The following is a 20,846-nucleotide window of genomic DNA, read 5'->3' as shown; positions in this document are numbered from 1 at the left end:
GGTACTACATTATAAGCCAATTAGAGACATGACAGTGAAGTTACATATCTGTGCAAACCTGAAAATATCCCTTGAATTGTTGTAATTCAAATAACGAGGCAACCATAGCACATTTTTAACTTATCAGTGTCCCAAACACTTTACAATGTCACCCATTCACACACAGATGGTGGCAGAGCTACCATGCAAGGAAAAAAAGGATAAAATGTACACCATGTTTGACAAAAGACTGAAAAATCAAGTTGACTATTTAATAAATGAGTGGTGAGTAATAAGCAAAAATTAAGAGTAATAAGGAAAACTGCAGAAATATAGTGTATAGTGGCTTTGACCACTGCAGTTTTGAACAAGACCATGAAAGGAGGAGCTGACACTGAAATTAAGTGGTCGTGGTCATTGTCTGCAATGAAACGTTTACAGAGGAGGGTTGGCATTTCCTGTCATCCATAAATGGGTTCATTCTCATGTAAAAGGTAAAGAGGTATATCTATTTTAGTCAGGGAGATGTTTTTCCTGGAGAGGAGAGCTTGCAAGCAAAACTGAATCCAATTGATCTAGATGAGTAGACAATTAAATAGTCCTAAACTTAATTAAGATTTTGCCATTAGTGATGAGTAGATGACTCCTCATGGAGTGTATGGCACAGTTCCTAAACTTGGTTCATCTTTTCTGACATATGGATGAACGGTCTTGTTTACATAACATGCTGATAATAAAGTACCACATCCTTATTACTGCCCTTGAATAACAGAGACTTTCTTTCTGTTAAAAAAAGTGCTGTGTTTTGCTCGTAGTATAAAAAGGTCACGCAAGTAGATTAGTTTAACATAGGATGTGTCCTGTCTTGGTCCATTCTAGAAGTAAATTTCTACTTTCACTTTAAGTAAAGGATTGCACATTTGGTTTGTAACTTGTAAAGGGCTAAAGCTTGCAGAGCTGTATGTAAAATAATATTGAAAAGGTGATGAAAACACTGCTAATGTAACAGTAACTTAAATGTAATGTAAATGTAACTTTGGCCTTTCATTAGTGTGCTGCAGCAGAAATCAATATTTCCTTGTTTCAAGCCAGCAAAAATAACTAGATGCAACTATAATATTAAGAGGAACCTGGTTTCATTTTCCTTGTTTTCTCATGGTAAATTGATTTTCTTCATTATATAATTTAATATATAAAATAATTAGCAACTATAACAGTCAAATTGAAGTACTTTGGTAAAGCACCAGTAATACTATTTTCAGTGCTGTGGTCTTGGAGTAATTATTGAACGTCTTCCACTCCTGCCAAATGTGCCATGTTTTCTACATTTAGACATAAAGTCTCTACTTTTGCTCTTTGAAGGCTTCTGGACTCAAGTCTTTGTTTGTTTTTCTTTGCACAGGGTTTCACTTTAAAGAGGGACGGCGTGGCATCAGATGAGATCTGTCATCTACAGGAGCAGAACAACCTTCTGCGGGCTGTAGTCACCCAGATGAGGAAGGACATGGAGAGTCTCAACCATCTCCTTTCCATTCGCCAGGACCAACCACAGGCCTCGTCTCCTCAGTATCCAGGAGCCCATGCTACCACCTCCATCACTCCTACAGCTCAGACGACCACTGGACCACCAGATCAATCAACTAACAGTTCTTCTAAAGTCCGTCCAGCAGGTATGGACAGCATTCTTTTACACAAACTAATGTGGAAAAAAATGGATTACTGCATTTACAAAGGTAGAAGAAGAAGAACAAGACAAGCCATTATGTGGGTCTTATTATTGCATTTGGGGCTGCAGTCAACCAGTCTTTTCAAAACAGGGTTGCAGGGTTGATACTGCCATTCTCAGGTCATGCTCAATGTTGAGCTGAGACCTGTGCTTTGTCGGTGAAACAACTACTGAAAAGCCCATTTCATGGAGATAAATTATGGCAAAAGGAAGAAGAATGCTCACAGCCCTCTGGCCAATGAGTGGATGCTCTCTCTCCACACCAAGTCAGAATTCACTCAATGTCTGAGCTGTAAAGCTCAGCCTCACCGGGAAGTCAGAGATCATCTTGATGGCTTAGCACTCAGAATATAAATCTGCAGGTGCTGCTGCATTGAATACATCCAGAACCCAGTCAAACTGAGCAATGTTGTTTGGGCAGTATTTTTGAAATATTCCTCTCAGGGAAGAGATGCACTGCTTGATGAATGGGATCACTGTGGGGGCTCCAAAAACGGAGCCATGATTACATCACATAAGCAAACCAAGCTCATGCAATCACTGATTGCCTATGAGTGATTTAGGAGCCTGTCTCTAAAGGATGCTAAAAAACAAATCCAAACAATGTGTTTGTTACTTCCAGAGTGGAGTCCTGTAAGTCCTTTTATTATCCCAAAGCTCCCAAAAAGCTTGCAATCAATCCAAAGTGCTGCAGTGAGAGTACTGACCAGAATTAGCAAGTGAGGTCATATTTCTCCTTCATTAGCTTCTTTCCATTGGGCTACATTAAACTAAACAGAAACACAGCTTAAAGAGACATGTAGTATTTTACAGGACAGTCTCTGTATGAAAGCCAACATACTTGAAGACATTGTTCCTTCACTTCAAGTAGTAAACTTCACTGTTAATGTTTTCTAATATAAATATATATTATATTTTGCAAACTATAGAGCCGGTTTGCAATGCATATAGCATCTACAGTATCATCCACAACCCAGAGGTATATTTTGCTCTGATACTGTAACAACCAGGCTAGTTTGTCCTGTCATTCTTCCAAAGATGTTTTTTTTTTTTTTTTTTTTTAGAAACCAAGGTGACCAAGATGAATTTTTATGAACAAATTACTTAATGCAAAATGTAACAAATGTTTTACATTTTTGATACCTTTGATCTTGTCAATGTCTCATCCATGGCAGCAACAACAATCTTTGGTTGATTGCATAGTTTGAAACATATGCCAACTAGCTGTTGTTTAATTGTCCTCTTGTGTTAACTCTCTCTCACCTGGACAAGTAGGCAACACTGTGAGGATCATGTTCTTTATGTTCATGTTCTCCAGTACCTAATATAATAATTAATATAATTAATATGATCCAGCATGTCTTGCTGAGAGAGAAGCTGCTGAAGATGCAGGTCGAACGCTCCATCACCACTTGGGTTGCTAATTATTTGGCCAACAGACCACAGTTTGTGTGGCTGTGGGGATGTGTGTCAGAGCGGGAGGTCAGTAACATAGGCGCACTTACATTTAGTCAGGCAGCAAAAATCTAAGTCAAAGAGAAAACATTGAAGAGAAGTCCTATAAGAAAAGTGTTTAGATTTCACGAGATGAAATTAGATAGAATAGATTTAAGTGCATAGAAAGGTGCGGAACAGTTCTCTTTTCAGCAGTTTTTGTGAATATTGGGAGTGAGTTTGCTGAGCGTGCAGAGTTTGGTAGCTGATCCAGAGATGCCCAAATCAGAGAGTGTGGACAAGAGGATCCTATGGTTCACAGTGCCAAAGGCTGCAGATACATCGAGTACATATTAAGACAGAAGACCCGCGGCTTTTGCAGTTCGAAGAGATTCCACTGCAGTCAGGAGTGCTGTTTCTGTGGAGTGACCCCTCTTGAAACCACACTGGTTGACAACGAGTAAGTTGGTCTTGGAAAGAAAGTCTGAGAGTTGATTGAAGACTGCTCGTTCCCTTGTCTTGGCCAGAAATGGAAGAAGGGAGGGGATGGATCAAGAGAAGGCTTCTTAAGCAGTGGGGTAATCTGGGCCTGCTTGAATGATGTTGGAAAAGTGCCTGCTGTGAGAGATGAGTTGATGATTTGTGTAATAGCTGGCCTTAGTGCAGGTGCAACTGCTTGAAGAAGAGTGGAAGGGATCGGTGAAAGTGTATTGCAGAGGCTGTCCGTGGCTGCATCTGCATCGAGGATGGAGAGGTCCTGTTTTGGTGGCAGAGTTGCAGAGACCAGCAAAGAGAATTGGTCTGGGTTGAGAGACCTGAGGTGGAATGTTACAAGTTTGCTGGGAGAATGTGAAGGCCAAGAGATGAAGACTGAGAGTTAAATGAAGAAGTGATCAGATAAATGCAGAGGAGTGACCGAGCTGTTGTCTGTGGTGCTGTTTCAGGTGAGGATGAGGTCGAGGTTGTCACCAGCTTTGTGGGTCAGAGGAGTGGAGAACATACTCAGGTTAATTGTGTTCAGAAAAGCAAACACGTCAGCTGCCTGAGGTTTGTCCAAGTGGATGTTCAGGTCTCCCATGATGATAAGAGGAGTGACATCTTCATAGAAGTGGGACAGCAACATGTCAAGCTAATAGCAGAAGGACTGTAATCGGTGCAATGATCCTAATAGAATGATATTTCAGAGATGAGAGATTGTTGATTGTTAATATTTAGCAATTTAGGTGACAGTCCTCTCACCCTTCCTCTTCACACTGTACTCTGCTTTCCAGTACAACTGGGGCGACTGTGGCGCAGGAAGGTAGAGCGGTTGTCCACCAATCTCACAGTTGTTGGTTCAATCCCCGGCTCCTCCGGTCACATGTTGAAGTGTCCTTGAGCAAGACACTGAACCCCAACTTAGTACCGTACTAAGTACTAAGTACCTTAGTACTTAGTAACCGGTGAGTGTTGGCCAGCTGCATAGCAGCTCCCCCAATGGTGTATGAATGTGAGTGTGAATAAGTGAATAAGAAGCAGCTTTAAGTGCCAATAGGTAGAAAAGCACAAAAGATACAAATATCTTGGATTTCACCTCAACAACAGACTGGACTGGACATGCGGTCGTCTATAGAAAGGCACAGAGCAGACTATATTCCTTTAATGTGTGCAGCCAGAGGTTGTAGATGTTTTACCAGCCTGTTGTGGCCAGTGCAGTCTTTTTTGCTGCTATCTGCTGGGGCAGCAGCATCAGAGCCACTGACACTGATAAACCGAATAAACTGATTAGGAAAGCTGGCTCTGTCCTGGTGATGACTGTGGAAACTCCAGAGTTGGTAGTGGAAAGGAGGATGCTGCTCAAACTGTTAAATATTGAGAACAGCTCACATCCTCTGCACAAGCAGCAAGAGGCTCCTATAAATCCGCTGTGACAAAGAACAGTATGGAAGGTAATTTCTGCCTTTAGTCTGTACAATGACTCCACGGTGTCAGGAGACAGACAATCTTCACTTCATCACAACATAACTACAATAACTGATATCTATGGATTTATCTATCCTAATCTCATCTAATCTATCCATCCATCGATGGATAATTGTTTTCAACAATTTTGTTGCTCAGGCAAATTGCGCCTTTCTAGTATTTACATTTGTTGAATGTGAAACATTTCCTCACATGGAACTTTGCTTTAAAGCTCTTCTCCCTTTCTTAGCTACTTTACTCACTTTGTACCTCAGTTAAAATCATTCTGCATAAAACCGTCTGCTAAATGTGGAAATGTAAGTGCACTTTGCAGATATAATTATCTGCTTACTGCTGTTCTGATTACTAAAAAGCAGGCATACATACAGTGTTGGTAATAAGAATAGTGTGGTTAGTTTATGTGCACATTGTGTATTTTGTAGCTGAAACAATAATCCACTTGGTCAGAACACAATAGTGAACCTTCCCACTTCTTAGATGTTTACTATTGTGTCCATTTGTTGATAGTGTTTCTTGCTAGATCTGTTGAGTCCTAAAGCCTTTTAAGTAGATTTGTGTCCCTTTCCAGGCTAATGTATTTCAGTTTGGTTTTTAAATGTCGTAACTAAAAGAGCTAATGTGTTTTATCACAGCCCAGATTACATCAACCTGTTGCATCAATAAATATAATTATAATTTAAACATTCACTTTATGTTAGATTAAGTTTGAAGATCTGAAACTGTTTAGTAAATGATATATGCAAAAAATAAATAAACCTAATGTCACCAATTATAACTGACATTTTTATTTTAGAATTGTTATTTTCTTGTGATATTTGTATTTTTTTTTTCATGTTTATTTTTATGTGGTATGAATCCTCAGGTGTTCTGCATGTAGAGAAACATTCCAAACCTTCACCTGTGACTGAGCAGGAGGTCAGAGTGGAACACAAAGAGTCTGCAGGATTGGTAGGTGGAGTTAAAGCTGTTAAATCACTCGAGTGCCGAGCCATGACTGTGTGACACTTCCCACCCCAAAAAGCAAAATGTAGTTCTTAAAGGGTTAGTTCACCAGTCGGTTGTGTGAAATGACCCAGGTTTTTCAGGTTTATCTTATCCGTCTTCCAGAATACACTGGTGCGACAGCTTCAAAAAGAGAACCTGCATTTGCGGCATCAGCTGGCCTTAGGTGTGATGTCTGCTGGTTTGTTCAGAAATGTCCAGGGAGAAAATGGCAACCCCCCTTTCATGCATACCAGGCTGAAGCAGGCTGCATCTTATATTGTCCGTCTAAGCAGAGAGAAACAGCAGTTGATAGAAATGGGAAACCGTCTTCGTGCACAAATGACCAATGCTAGACTACAAGGTACAGTATCGTTAGGGTCTCTCTATCCCACTACATGCAACAAACTAGAGGATTAAAAACATAAAAAAATATCTGTGAAGATATCAAGCTTAAAAGAGTTGTAAGGATACAGAATGTGTATTTACCAAATGGAGCATCCTTCAACATAATCTAGAGGGACTGCAAATTACTCATGACCCAAAGTATCACAACTATCAAATGTGAGTTTAAAGTCAGTTGGTGCTGCTCCAGTACCAGTTGGTTTTAATGCAGCATCAGGGTGAGGATTTAGAATTTCTATTACGGAACTTAGATATTTAGAACAGTTGTTGCTTGCTGTCCTGAAATTACTTGCATAGCAGATTCATCCTTTGTAGTTTCAGTACCTCACCCTGGACACTTGTCTGACTGATGGACATGGTTTTACTGTTCAAACATATGTACTGACACTGGTTTTTAAATTGTGTGTTTTAGCAGTTTAACTTTATATCTCTGAAATATATTCTTCTCAGCCATTTATTTAGGTTTTTATGTCTTACACCCTCGGCCCTCTTCCCAAAGTGAGGATCTCGTGAAGAACACAAAAAAACTTGATAAAAATTCACACACAATTCAAAAATGGACTGGACAAAATGATTGGCACCTTGTCATAATTGTAAGAAATCATTGCTTTTCAATTATTGCAGATTATTGCAATGTGCATGTGATGCTCCTTTAATTTTTTCCAAAGGGGGTGCTACCAGTTATTAAGTTAAGGGTGCCAATAAGTTTGTCCAGTGCATTTTTTTTGGATTCTGTGTGGAATTGTATCAGGTTTCACTTTTCTTCTGTTTCTTTTTGTTTTTCCAGTACTAACAAGCAATAAGAACATAAATACTAAAATATTTGCAATTGGAAACATTTTCTGACAGAATTGCAAGGGTGCCAATATTTATACATTATGCCAATATTTTGGCCATGACTGTATTTATAAGTGCATTTTTAGATAGAGAACTGTAAACCTTATTTTTTTTTACAGGATCACTGTAGAAAGCAAGAAAGGTTTTAGCGAAACAAGAGCGTAATCCCTATGTATAAGTATCATCCAAGTCTCCATTAAGACCTTGTGGAAAAAATCCCAAAACTGCTCCTTTAAGGCTTTTAAATGGCACATTGTACTTGAATTTCATCATTTCAGTTTACTGTCCATGATGTGCTCTTTGGCTTTTCTGGCTGTTTCAACTGCAGTTTATATAAAGTTGCTTAGTCCAATCCCCCCCCCCCCCAAATTAAATGCTTGTATTTATATTCTGGTATGTTCCAGTGGTTTCCTCTCTTCCCATTCACAGAGAGGCCTTTGTGACAGTACAGGGAGGTGGGTTGAGGAGACTTGACAAGGGGTTGAGGTGACACCCACACAGACCTGCTCCCAGATTTTCTTTATGTATTAGAAAGATGTAGATTCCTATGCTAAAGGTAGCAACTTGGAAAACATGTACCAACTTGTTTTATCAATAGAAGCACACCCTGTGACATTTATGGTTAGGGTGGACCCAAGAGATGAGACTGTGCGAGTGACTGAACTAACAAAAGGGCTTTTATTGACAAAAACTTGATGACAAACAGAAATCGCTCCTAACAGGAGGGTACAAGAAACAGGTTCACCACAGGTACGACTACCACAAACCATCTGCAGGACAAAACACGAGGGGAGAACTTCATAGAACACAAGATGACAATAGAACTAACGTAGACCACAGGAGGGAGACATAATTTACCAAAATTAACACAATAGTTTAGGGATAAATTAAGGCTAGGATATAAAGAATAAATCTAAGTGCACACGGAAAAAACTAGGAGACTAACAAACTGAAATACACCAAATGAAATAGGACACGGGTAAAAGACATACGCTATTAAACAAATGAACACACGGGGAAAGCTGAGAAAACTAACAACGCATACTAAAACACAGAACCCGGGTCAAACAAACGGAGACAACGAAAAAGTAGACCGAACACTGAAATGAACAAAGGCAAACCTCAGACCAAATCTGCAGATTCAGAGTCCACATAACAGGAGTCAGGATTATAATAATCAGAAAAACCAAGAGTCCAGAGTGTAGGCTGAGAGTAAAACAACAACAAGGATCAGGAAAGGGAGTGTGGGAAAGACTGAACTTAAATACTGAGGGGTGCAAACAGTGAGGGATAACGAGGGTAACAGAACAGGACTAGGCACAGGAAGTGGGGAGAAGAGGCCAAAAATAAAAGTCCAGAGGGAGGAAGTGTGTCGGATCATGACACACCCTTGTTGTTGAGGCAGATACAGTATATTGTTCTCTTTATAATGTATTTGACTTCTGACCCCAGCTGTCAAATTGACAAGTTATTACACAGATTATAATAATTATAATCTTATAATAATTATATGCCTGGGGTCCCATGCTCAAAGCTTCTTTTGCAGTCTCGTCTCTCCTCTCTTCTTGGTCCTCACCTTATAATGTATTAAAACATCCTTAATAAGAGCCCAAGCAAAATAAATCTTTATATGGGTAACCTTCACAAAATGGAGGAACGAGGACAGGAGAAAACTTACGCAGAAAAAGGGAAGTGAGCCGCTGTTCACTTTGTGTTTCTAACAGAACCAGAGAAGCTAGAGGACTTGTCCACAAAAGAACAAGGGGACCAAGATGTTGCTGATAACCATCTGTCTGTTCTAGAACAGCTGCAGTACCAGCTTACCACACAGGTATCTGTTCCATTCAACTTTTACCAAAAAACTACTTTCCTCCCAGATCTGACAAGTTATTTAATACAACAATTATCTAAATTAGCGTCACTTCAAATTCATTTCAAAGTACAGCGAGTGTGTGCATTGGTGCAAGAGTTCAATGCTGTAAGAGATACTCTGATAATCTACTCAAGTAAAAGTATCTTTACCATAGTGCAAACATACTCATTCACTCACAAGTAAAAGTTCAAAAGTAATACCTCAATAATACCTGAAATATCTAATCTAAAAATACTGTAATGTAAGTAGAATGGCTCACGTCACATCAATGAATATGATATTATGGAATATACTGTTTAGAACTGTTTAGTAGAAGCATTAATGTTTTCATTTTTAGCAGCTGGTGATGAAATAGGTTATTTATTTATAGGTTATTTTTTTATTTATTCCGTTGTAGGGACCATCAGAATGCAGTTCACTGGCAGAGTGTGGTGGGTGGGAGGGATTGTAGATGAAGGTATTTAGGTAGGAAGGTGTTGTTGAATTGATCAGTCTGTGGGTGAGTGTCAGAGCTACTGAAAGCCAACACAGAGGTGTGAACAGGGGTTTGATGTTTCGTTTTTGGATGATCAAAAAAAAGACTTGCTGCTGCTTGATGTCAGCCCTGTCAGCAAGGCATTGCACTAGTTGAGATGAGATATGAAAAGTGCCTGCATGAGGAGTTGAGAAGCATAATCAGAAAGATAGGGTCTGGTGTTTGTGATGTAGTAGAACGCAAATCTACATGCCCAAGAGATGAAGATTTGATGATGATGATGATGATGACCCCCAGACTTTGTGAAGGCAATCACTGAAGACAAATTGATGCTAATGTTGTGTTGTGTTGAAGGTTGAGAAAACAGGTGCTAGAATGATTTTGGAGGAGGAGCATAGACGCATCATTCTTCTCTACTCTACTCCAAGCAGACCTTGCAGGTCACTCGCAGCAAAAGTTAGCTGTCTTTCTATGAGGGCAGTTTTTGTTGAGAGATGTGTTGAAAATAAACAGTCTTTTGTTTTATTTTCTTTGTTCTTAATGTATTTTATCCAAAACTAAGGCATGATATTTGACAATCTTCTTCTCTCTGCATCCTCTTCTCTCACACCAACTAACTTCATGTCCTCCCTCACTACATCCATAAATCTCCTCTTTGGTCTTCTTCTAGACCTCCTGCCTGGCAGCTCCAACCTCAGCATCCTTCTACCGATATATTCACAGTTTCTCCTCTGAACATGTCCAAACCACCTCAATCTGTCCTCTCTGACTTTATCTCCAAAACATCTAACATGAGCTGTCCCTCTGATGTCCTCATTCCTGATCCTGTCCATCCTCATCACTCCCAAAGAGAACCTCAACATCTTAAGCTCTGCTACCTCCAGCTCTGCCTCCTGTCTTTTCTTCAGTGCCACTGTCTCTAAGCCGAACAACATCTCTGGTCTCACCACCATCTTGAACATCTTTCCTTTCATTCTCGCTGATATTCTTTTATCACACAACACACCAGACACTTTTCTCCACCTGCTTATCTGCAAACATCATAGTCCATGGAGATTTCTGTCTAACCTCATCTGTCAGTCTGTCCATCACCAATACTTGGTGGTGGAATGAGAAGGTTCAGGAGTGTATACAGAGAAAGAGGTTAGCTACGAAGAAGTGGGACACTGAGAGGACTGAAGAGAGTAGACAGGAGTACAGGGAGATGCAGCATAAGGTGAAGGTAGAGGTGGCAAAGGCCAAACAAAGAGCATATGAGGACTTGTATGTTAGGTTGGACACTAAAGAGGGAGAGGTGGATTTGTACAGGTTGGCCAGACAAAGAGATAGAGATGGGAAGGATGTGCAGCAGGTTAGTGTGATTAAAGATCAGGATGGAAATGTAGTGACAACACAAACTGGACTGGCACAAAAAGACACTGGCTTGTGTCCCGTTGCATTCAAGAAATTCTACAATGGAAAATGTAATTTGTTTTATCATATAATAATAAAATGGGCAAACTGACAGGATAACATAAACAACCTGTCTGGTAAGTCCTACAGTTGTAGCAGAGTGGGTACAACAGTGAAAGGTAAAGAGAAGCAACTTGAGAACAGTCTCTGAAGCACCACTGAGTATTGAACCTGCTATTGAGTAATTATCTGTGCCACCACCAGAGAGCACAGTGAACACACTAATGAATTTGTGCCTTCAGGAGCTGCAGCATTGTCTGAGGCACAAGGTTTGCACTGTTGTTGAAGACGTCCTACCAGCAGCCAACCCTTGGTCCCAGGGCCACAAAACAACAGACAGATCTGAGGTAACAGCAGAGTCTTAAATGCTGAATTTTAACAATTGAGCTGCCAAATTCACTCTGAATACTATATAAAATGAAAATATGTTGGGGCAAAACTGTATGTACATTTTGTTTTTTGACATTTGCACCTTTATAGTGGAAAGTAAACCAAATTTGTATCTGTAAGAAATTTATAGGAAAGTAAATGCAACAAATTGAAATTCATGTTTACTTATCTTTACATTCCCAGACTTTTCACAGACCCCGCAAGTAAAACCTGACCTAAAATAAATTAAAATTTTACAATGAACTTACTCTACTCTCCTGCTCTTTATTTTAGAGCTTGAAGAACAAGGAGAACATCCCTCTGATCTGCCCACCACAGAGCTCATTGGATGTGGGCTCACAGCCCCTCTCAAGTCTGCCCAGGTCTCAGCTGTCATCCGGGGAGTCACTGCAGTCATTAAAGGAGCTGTGGGAGAAACTAGAACCTGGACTGAGTTCGGCTATTTTGTCAGAAGGTAAAAACACAGAATAAGTCGGGGCCAAAATCAAGCCTTTTTTAGGACACGGATGCTTCTGTTTTTGTGGTTATTGTCTTCACAATTGCTGATATTTTGTTAATATCAGGTACAGTGGCCCCTGAAATTTCTGAACATTTATACATTTTAACTGGGTAAAGATGACCTACAACTATGATTTTCCTGAAGTCCTAAAACTACATTAAGGGAACTCAAGTTAAAAAAATGTATGACTAGTTTTGAAAAAACTAAACCCATACGTACGACTCAATGCCCACGCTGTAGTATGGAACTCAAAATCAACCTATTTCTCTGCCTAGCTCTCCCTCGTGCTGCTCCACTGCAGCTCTGCTTCACTCTTAATGCACCACCACACTCTGCACAGCCCTTTAGATATGTATGATATGAAATATCATACATAACATTGCCACAAAACTTAAGAATATCACATTGCCATGATGACTGGATGCATCATGGCATGGCCTGACTAGTTGAGAGAAAAAGTGTTTGAAAGGGCACAGGACACTGACTGCAAAGAGTAATACCCTCTTGCAAAACAGCAGGCAGACATCATTATAGTTTTGAAAATTATTTTAAGTTATTTTGAAGTTATTTTTCAGTTACAATACATATTTAAAAATGTTTATTCAGACATTGGGTATTGCTAAGTGCATGGGTGCCTTGACTCTTCAATGGTCTTTAACTTCTTAAGTCTGCAAAGCAACATTCTTCTCTAGGATTTGCTCAGACCACTTAGCATTTATACAGTAGCTCCATGAATGCTTGTAAGCCATCATGGTCAAGAGGCAACAAAGCAGGACCAAATCATGACACTGCCACCCCAGCAAAGTTCTTATGGTGGAATGCAATGTTTGGTTGTCCTTAAATGTAGCACTTTTATTTATATTGCTTGGTTATTAAGCCCTCAGATTAAAGTGGTATCAAAATGAAGTGGATGGATTTGTCACACTGTGTCTGCATCCCAAGGCCACATCCCTTTAATAACACTGAATCAATGTATTTGGATTGACGTCCAGTCTTCCCATTTTTGGGCCCAGAAAAACTGAATCAATCTCCCTCCACAGTAAAATACTTGTCAGTTCAGTCACACAGTTGTACCCACTTACTTACAATGTATTTATATAAATACTGTATTTAATAACTTTATATGCAAATAACAAAGTTTAAAGGGCAGGTGTGGATCAACTGGTAAAAGTAGTTCAAGGTCAGTTCAATTCCTGGTTTCTCCTGGCCACATTTTTAGGAGAAAGACACATTTGACCTATCCTGAAATCTCATACATCAACTCCTGTGGTCTTGTCTGAACAAGGATTGGGTAAGTGTATCAGGAATCAGGAATTGCTGAGTGTAGTCTTCTGTGTTGGGGACAGTATGTCCACAGAATATCACTATCACAAAATACACAATGTCCAGTATGAACATCATTGCTTTGGGTCAATAAAGGACAGATTGATGGAGGGTTGTTGCCCAATGCTGGCTGTAGTCCCTGTTACCTCTCCAGGGAACAGTTTCTCAATCTGAGCTGCAGCCAGATCAGGCTAATATAAAGTCACACCATCTAATAATTGTGAAAGCACAAACATCTGGCACAGCCTTTCAGTATCTGCACTGGCCATCTCAACAAGTACAGTAATTATAGGGGCCGGCTGACTTTGGGATTTTGGGGTTTCCCAGGCCAAAGATCAGCAAATGTGGTGATATCTTTGATCATGACTTAGATGGTGGTCTTTGCCTTGCACTGTTGTAATGCTCGTAAGATCAGTGATACCCTGAGACAAAATTCTTACAGTGGCAGACGTTAAGGACTGCTGCAACAATCTGTGTCTATCCATCTGCTAACCAACCAGTCAGCATCCCGAGCTAGTATTTTCCCCAGCCAATACTGGGTCCACGTTCTTCTCCTCCTCAGATTGTTTTCCATACAAGGACTCCAATATTAGTTTCAATAGCTTAGCTTCATTGTTTACGACTGGCAGAGCACATAGGTGACACTGATTTGATGCTGATAATCATTATTAATTAACATCTAGGCCTATGAATCAGCAGATGTTGTCATCATAATTGCATTGAAGTGGATTTTATATCTAAGTTCAGTTATGTTTATTAAGAGAATAATGTCTGTAATTCTTAAAATGAATCTGAGAACAAAACATTAAAATAAATTGGGCAGCGTCTGGTTTGAACATGTACTTATAATGCAATTACCCACAACATTAGCACTCATCCTCCTAATGTGGGACAAGGAGCAGTCTGCAGCTACAGAGCCCCATGTACAGCAAACTGTGGTACACTGTGTACACTGGCTTTCAATTGCATGATAAAGTTTGCATCCAATAAATCTGTAAATGTTCTGCACTTATATAGCGCTTTTTTACCTATTGACACTCAAAGCGCTTTACACTGCTTCTTATTCACCCACTCACACTCACAATCACACACACACTAACACACCGATGGGGGAGCTGCTATGCAGCTGGCCAACATTCACCTGGAGCAACTAAGCCGGGGATTGAACTAACAACTGTGAGATTGGTGGACAACCGCTCTACCTTCCTGCACCACAGTCGCCCCTGTATGAGACAATATCAATAGCGTAAAGGACAGGAACAGACAGTTTACAAATTGATGAAACATCCATAATATAGATATAAAGAGGTTGTAAAATAGATCCTTGCTGTACACCACACCTTATGTGAACTGTGTTAGAAACCCTGGCCAGTGACTGCATTTACGTGCACATAAGAAACCTGGTTATTGGAAATCTGCATATGCATGCAGCAGCAGAGTAATCTGATTTCCACTTCTCCTACAAGTACACAGCATTTGTTTGGTGATGGTGGAAGCTATGGTTGTTTTTTCTTCCAGAGCTTGCTTCCACTGGAAGTTGCTGGTTTTTGCTCAATGTTCCATTGTTAGACATGACGGGATTTGAAGTCATGAATTACATTTGTTTTTTATTAAAGACTTGGGAGACTCAGAGCCAGTTGGAAGTAAATTGTATTGTTTGATTGATTTCTGATACTGGTACTTTAAAAATGTTGCCAGTGACTAATGCTACAGATATTTAAGAATATCTTTTTGACTAATAGGGCAGTTTATGTATTTGTTTGCAGTTAATACCTATATTAGTGTCTAGAACCATAGGTGGGAAATAACTATTTTTGCTTTATATTTTTACTCTACTTTTTACTCTACTACAATTTTACAGAGATATGTACCACTTGTGTGACAGCTTATGTTACTAGATATATATACTATATATACTTTACTATATACAGCATGACCAAGTACTTAAATATGATGTATTATGGGCTGCCCATCTGTGAGTACATAGAGTGGGTAAATCAGCTCCACCTTTAAAGGAATGCTTCACTGATATGGAACATGTTTCTTCTGGTTCTAGTTTGAGTAGAACATGTAAAATTATCTCTCTACATTAAATTATCTCTCTACTTCTAGCTGAAAAACACCTCCAGATGACAACACTTGGAGGATTCTTCAGTTCCGATTATGTCATCTTGTTGCTCACACTATAGAGTTTGTTATCATGGTGAACCTGCTTTTCCAACTCTCCCCATAGATGATATTATCTGAACTCCTAATGATGGAAAACTCCTCTGGGTGATGTCATCTGGAGGTGTTTTTCAGCAAGAAGCAGAGAAATATTTTACTATAGGGAAGTCAGAGGAAAGTTTAAAAGAATGAATTTACATTTAGATGCTAAACCAAAGCCCTAAAAAGCAAGTTGAAAATTGGTAAAGTTTAACAGCTGTTATTTGGTGTGACTTTCATCACATTAGGCCACATTAGACATAGTTCAAAAATAAGCATATTATAAATGTCCCACTGTTACAACTTTACTGTAGGTGTCCTCTACTTTGCATTTGAATAGAGTATTACTGTACTTAGGATTAATAAGTGAGGAACGACAACTGTTGTAGACAACTGGCTGCCCATCACCAGGGCCAGGGACACCCACACTGCCAGCTGATGTGCTTGGCTGTTGAACATGATGCATTTCACTTCTAGTAGTATCTGGTGCATCACCAGATGCTTCATTACAGTAGCTTTACACACAGTTATTTTTAAGGTTTAAGGTTTTGTAATCCCGTGGAGTAAATATGGTCCCATTTCAGCACGTTTGTTTTTAAGGATTTTAAACATATTTAAGCTAGCTGTTGGCTAAAAAAAGGCATCAGCTTTTAAACAAATGCTAATTAGTGATAGCACATCATGTCTGGTACTATTAGTAGCCAACTGCATCGGAACCTGTGCCACGCTGGCACCAGATTCTATCTGAAAACCCCTCACACAACAGGATCATGTAGGCCTGATTTTTGGGAAGGTCAAATAGGACTCAGAATCAGCCCAGTTATTCTGCAGTGTGGGCCCAGCCTTAGAATTGAAGAAGCCTTTCAGATGAAAAGAACAATATCTTTAATCCTCATAATCCCTATGACATGTTTGCTTTTCTTGTTGCTAATTATTACACTAACACGGTTGTCATACTTGGACACCCAGAAATTTGGAAGTCAACTTTCTTAAAGATACTGGCAAATCTTTGTCTTTGATATTGTACCTCTCTTGTCTGAACCTAAAGGTGAGCTGAGCAGGACAGAGGTGGCAGAGTCTGATAGTGCTGGAGTCCAGATGGAAGTACATGGTATTGGTGTTCCCATTGAAAGCCGGCCCACAACTGAAGTCCAGCAGAGGATGAGCCCCCACAAAACCCCATCAAACACTACTAAGGCCAGCAATTCTAGAACACCTGGCAGGATCGTCAAGATTCGTAACTACAATGTTAAGGATTGAAACACTCATGACAACCTGTCAGTATCTTCTTACTGAGGAGTCCTACTCAGACTTGGTGCAAACTATGGTGCAAAGTCATCTATGGCTGTATGGTAATTGGTCTGCATTACAATAGGGGTAATGGGTGTGAAAGGTAGGATCAAATCGAAAGCAGATATCAAATTGCATTATGGGAAAATTGGAATCCATTTTTTTATTGGTATTCATTTACATTACATTTACATTTAGTCATTTAGCAGACGCTTACTCTAAGTCAAGGAGAAAAACATCAAAGCAAAGTCCTATCATAAAAGTTTAGGGTTAAATTACCAGGAGCTCAAGTGGGAGGTGTGAGGTTGAATTTGGAAGGATGTAATGTTAACTTATAATGGGATATTCGACCCTAAGAACACAATGTCTTATGCTGCTTTGATTTGTAGCGTTAATTTATAGTGTGGATTTAGAGAGGTCCCCAGTTTAATGGAAGAGAGAAACAGTTTCAAAGCCACAATGTTTCTTTCACCTAAATTGATTTCAAATTCCAGTAAAATACAAATAGAAACATCAATGTATTGTTCAAGGCCATTATGTATTCTGTGTTATTGCATTGCAACAAACTCAACTCTTAATTTTCAGGGTGAGACCAGTTATCTCATCCTTTCCTGACCTTGAATAAACACGTGGTAGATAAAAGCCAAAGAACCTAGTCTGTTTCTGAAGTAGCATCACTTAAAGACAACAGGATACTTAAAACATGAATAATCACTTTGAATTACATGCCTTACAACCAATATGCATTTAAATTAATTGATTGAAGCAGGAACATTGTAAAGCAGCCAATAAAATTCTATTTTATTCTGGCACGATCTGATGTCTACAGCCATGTTATATGTATGAAAATGTACTAATTTATGCAAATATAAACAATAGTGATAATTACACCTGAATGTATCAATAATTCAATAGTCTTATAATTCATAGGCTCTTTTAGTACTTTATGTAGTTTTATTTTACCAATACTTCCCCCTCCCTGCAGGACATTCTGAAATTAAGAAATTTTAAGAAAATTTCATTTATTTATTTTGTAATGTCAATTACAAATAGAGGTATGTTAGTGAGCATAACCACTATGATTTATAGCTCCTAACTAATTCAAAATTACTTTTACAACAATGGTTTAAAAACATGTCTACATATGTAATATTTTATTATTTGGTATAAGAGCATTGTGGTTTTAAAAATAATAGAAACTAAATGTACTTCATCACTAAAGTTTTCTATAGACTACATTTTTATAAATGAATGTACTCACTGAGTGCACCCAGTTCATGTTTAACTAGGCTATCTACAATTTGGAAATCCCAACAGTTCAAAAATGTTATTTAACACAGCAAACAACGCTATACAAGCAGCATTGTCTCCCATATCAGACTGTGAGGAGACTGAAGTTGATAATACCTTATCTGCATTTGCGTGGTCCACGGTCACAAATGTTACAATAATTTTCAGATGTTCGAGCTGCATGTAAGAGCTGAAGCAACATCACAACAGCTGCTTCTTATACTAACTATGATTCCATTATGGGATTTCAGATTAGTCTTTTTCAAGTCATGTCACCATTACCATATCTTCTCCAGACATTCTGGTGTTTACAGCCAGACTTTCGGTATAACACAACAAAATTATCAAAAGGATCCTCACTAACCCTCTGCACAAGTAAAAAAAGAAAACAATGTTAACAGTTGATGTATTGGTGCAACAGCTGGTGTTGGTTAATATATATATTGTAATTGATTAAAGTTAAAAAAAACAACAACTAGTATTTGAAGTAGTAATGGTGGGTCAGAGATATCTAGAATTTCCGACACCATTTATTACTCCTACTAGGGCAGAATAACTACATACATGTCAACATTATTATTAGAGTGGAAAGACATCCATCCATCCATTATCTCCCGCTTAACCGGAGTCGGCTCGCGGTGGCAGCAGGTTCCACAAGGCTTTCCAGACATCCTTTTCCCCAGCAACATTTTCTTCTGAGGCGTTCCCAGGCCAGATAGGATATATAATCCCTCCAACATGTTCTGGGTAAACCACAGGGTCTCCTACCAGTTGGGCGTGGCTGGAAGACCTCCAGCATGAGGCGCCCAGGAGGCACTCTTATTAAATGCCTGACTTCTTTCAACCCAAAGCTCCCTTCAGATGTCAGAACTCCACACCCTGTCTCTAAAGCTGAGCCCAGACACCCTTCACAGGAAACTCTTTTCAGCTGTTTATACTTGTGTACTTGTAATTTTTTCATTTTTTTGTTGAAAGAATACTTTTTGGCCAATGTGTTTCAAATGACCACCACTGAAGCGGCAGTAACAGGATTTGGCTACTCCACCAAAATGATGAAAATGACCGTAGAGTCTACCTGGTTAAATAATAAATAAATACAATTAAAAAGTGCAGAAGCATTCACCATGTTTTTATAGAAAATGCCCCAAAATGAATGTTATCTTAGTGTGAAAGATACGTTTTAGCTTAAGAGTCAAATCCTTCTGTGAACAGGGCCCATTGACCAGCCCTGCTTTCAGTGCAGAGATATTTATTTCTGAAATCTGCAGCAGGTATCCAGTAAAAAAAAACGAGCAGGAAACTGCTGGCAGCTTTTCACCAAGAGTGAGTCCTGTGGCTGTACCAGCAGACCCGAGCTTCAATGGTGTGATTCTGCACATTGGCTGTAAAGTATGTGTATTAATATGGGCCATAAAATAATTTTTCAAGAAGTAGCACAGCCTACATTATTCTCTATGGCATTAATTTTCAGAAAACGAAATATTTCATATACACTATAATTTCTTCACATCCAGTCTATAAATAGACATAGTCTACATTATTTCAGTCAAACAGCCCTTCTGATCGTTTTATTATTGATCATATGGTCACTGTGTGCTTGTAAAGCCTGTTATCTGAGCTGTCGCACTGGGTCAGTGGGGAAAAATCTCCTTAGCACATCATGCTATGTAAAATGATGAACTGTAGTTACCTCTAGAAGTCAGACGAGCCTTGCTGGTGACGTCATCCAAACAGGCCACGCCTTTTAATCACCCTATCTCCGAGCAGCACCCTCCCTCTGATTGTGATTCCATTAAACCCCGCCTTTCGGCTTTGTGATTGGCTAATCCACATGTCATCCAGCACACTTTGCCGTGTTCCCACGTGCTGAAAGCAGGTCCGTATGCTCGCGCTCTGTGTAAAGTTAATTTAAAGTTGAAAGTGTCAGAGGTTCACAGGAAGCTACTTGAGTGTGAGAAGAAAGACCAAAAAAGTTTGGAAATCAGCGCTGCACATCGGAATGGTCAAAATATAGCAGCTGACACAATAAAGTTATTATCATCTCATCCATAATTAAGCTTGTTAAAAAATGTACAGCTGCAGGCTGCGACTTGAATGTTAAATACTAAATATTGTACTGTGTGTTTTCCAAAGCAGTGATACAGGTCAACACCGAAATTCTTGATGAGTACAGACCATTTTTTTTTCTGAAATGTTGATCTAACCAGTTTTGGGTGATTATGTTGAAATGTGGTACTGACCGGTTTATGAGGAAATGATGTCAAACTGTGTCATTAATAATAATGAGATGTTAATATTGCTAAAGCTTTAACGTTGTTATGAAGGTGTTGATATGAGGCTTCGCTGGGAATCACTGTGCCTCATAGAGTTAAACGGCTTTATCATCCATCAGCTCCTGACAAATCATAGAGTTTTTGACAGGATTTGGAAAGTTTTAACTTAACACAGAACCCAAACCCCCTTTTCCGAGTGCCCCACAATAAAACCTCTAAATAAAAGATGTGTTATTCATTCAAATGCTAGACATCCATCCATCCATCCAGCCGTGCCGTATTTGGGGTGCTGAAACTGGGCAAGCATAATGTGAACTCCAGTAACCCCATCCCCAAATTTGTTTTTTCTTTCTCTGTGTCTGCACGGGGGCGTCAACGACTTTCTCCATCACTGGCTGGATCGCAGAGGCCTGCCTCTGTTCTCATTGGACTGTAGGGCCAAGCCAAGCTGT

General features: G+C 39.4%; 1 protein-coding gene across 4 annotated transcripts in view; it reads left to right on the top strand.

Moving 5' to 3' along the window:
- The window catches only part of ccdc57 (coiled-coil domain containing 57), a 44,847-nt gene extending 24,105 nt beyond the window's left edge, over positions 1-20,742 (top strand). For 3 of the 4 annotated variants that reach the window (XM_067509159.1, XM_067509160.1, XM_067509158.1), the window contains 7 exons: positions 1,382-1,649; positions 5,964-6,049; positions 6,209-6,446; positions 9,049-9,155; positions 11,367-11,471; positions 11,788-11,968; positions 16,590-20,742. In XM_067509159.1, the coding sequence (XP_067365260.1) occupies positions 1,382-1,649; positions 5,964-6,049; positions 6,209-6,446; positions 9,049-9,155; positions 11,367-11,471; positions 11,788-11,968; positions 16,590-16,801 (1,197 nt within the window). In that variant the 3' untranslated portion in view covers positions 16,802-20,742. The remainder of the gene's footprint in view (positions 1-1,381; positions 1,650-5,963; positions 6,050-6,208; positions 6,447-9,048; positions 9,156-11,366; positions 11,472-11,787; positions 11,969-16,589) is intronic. The other variant, XM_067509161.1, reaches the window with a different exon arrangement.
- Positions 20,743-20,846: the final 104 nt, after the last annotated feature.

The sequence above is a fragment of the Channa argus genome, chromosome 7 (assembly GCF_033026475.1).
Source record: "Channa argus isolate prfri chromosome 7, Channa argus male v1.0, whole genome shotgun sequence".
Classification (NCBI taxonomy): Eukaryota; Metazoa; Chordata; class Actinopteri; order Anabantiformes; family Channidae; genus Channa; species Channa argus.
This window is presented reverse-complemented; position numbering and strand designations above follow the sequence as displayed.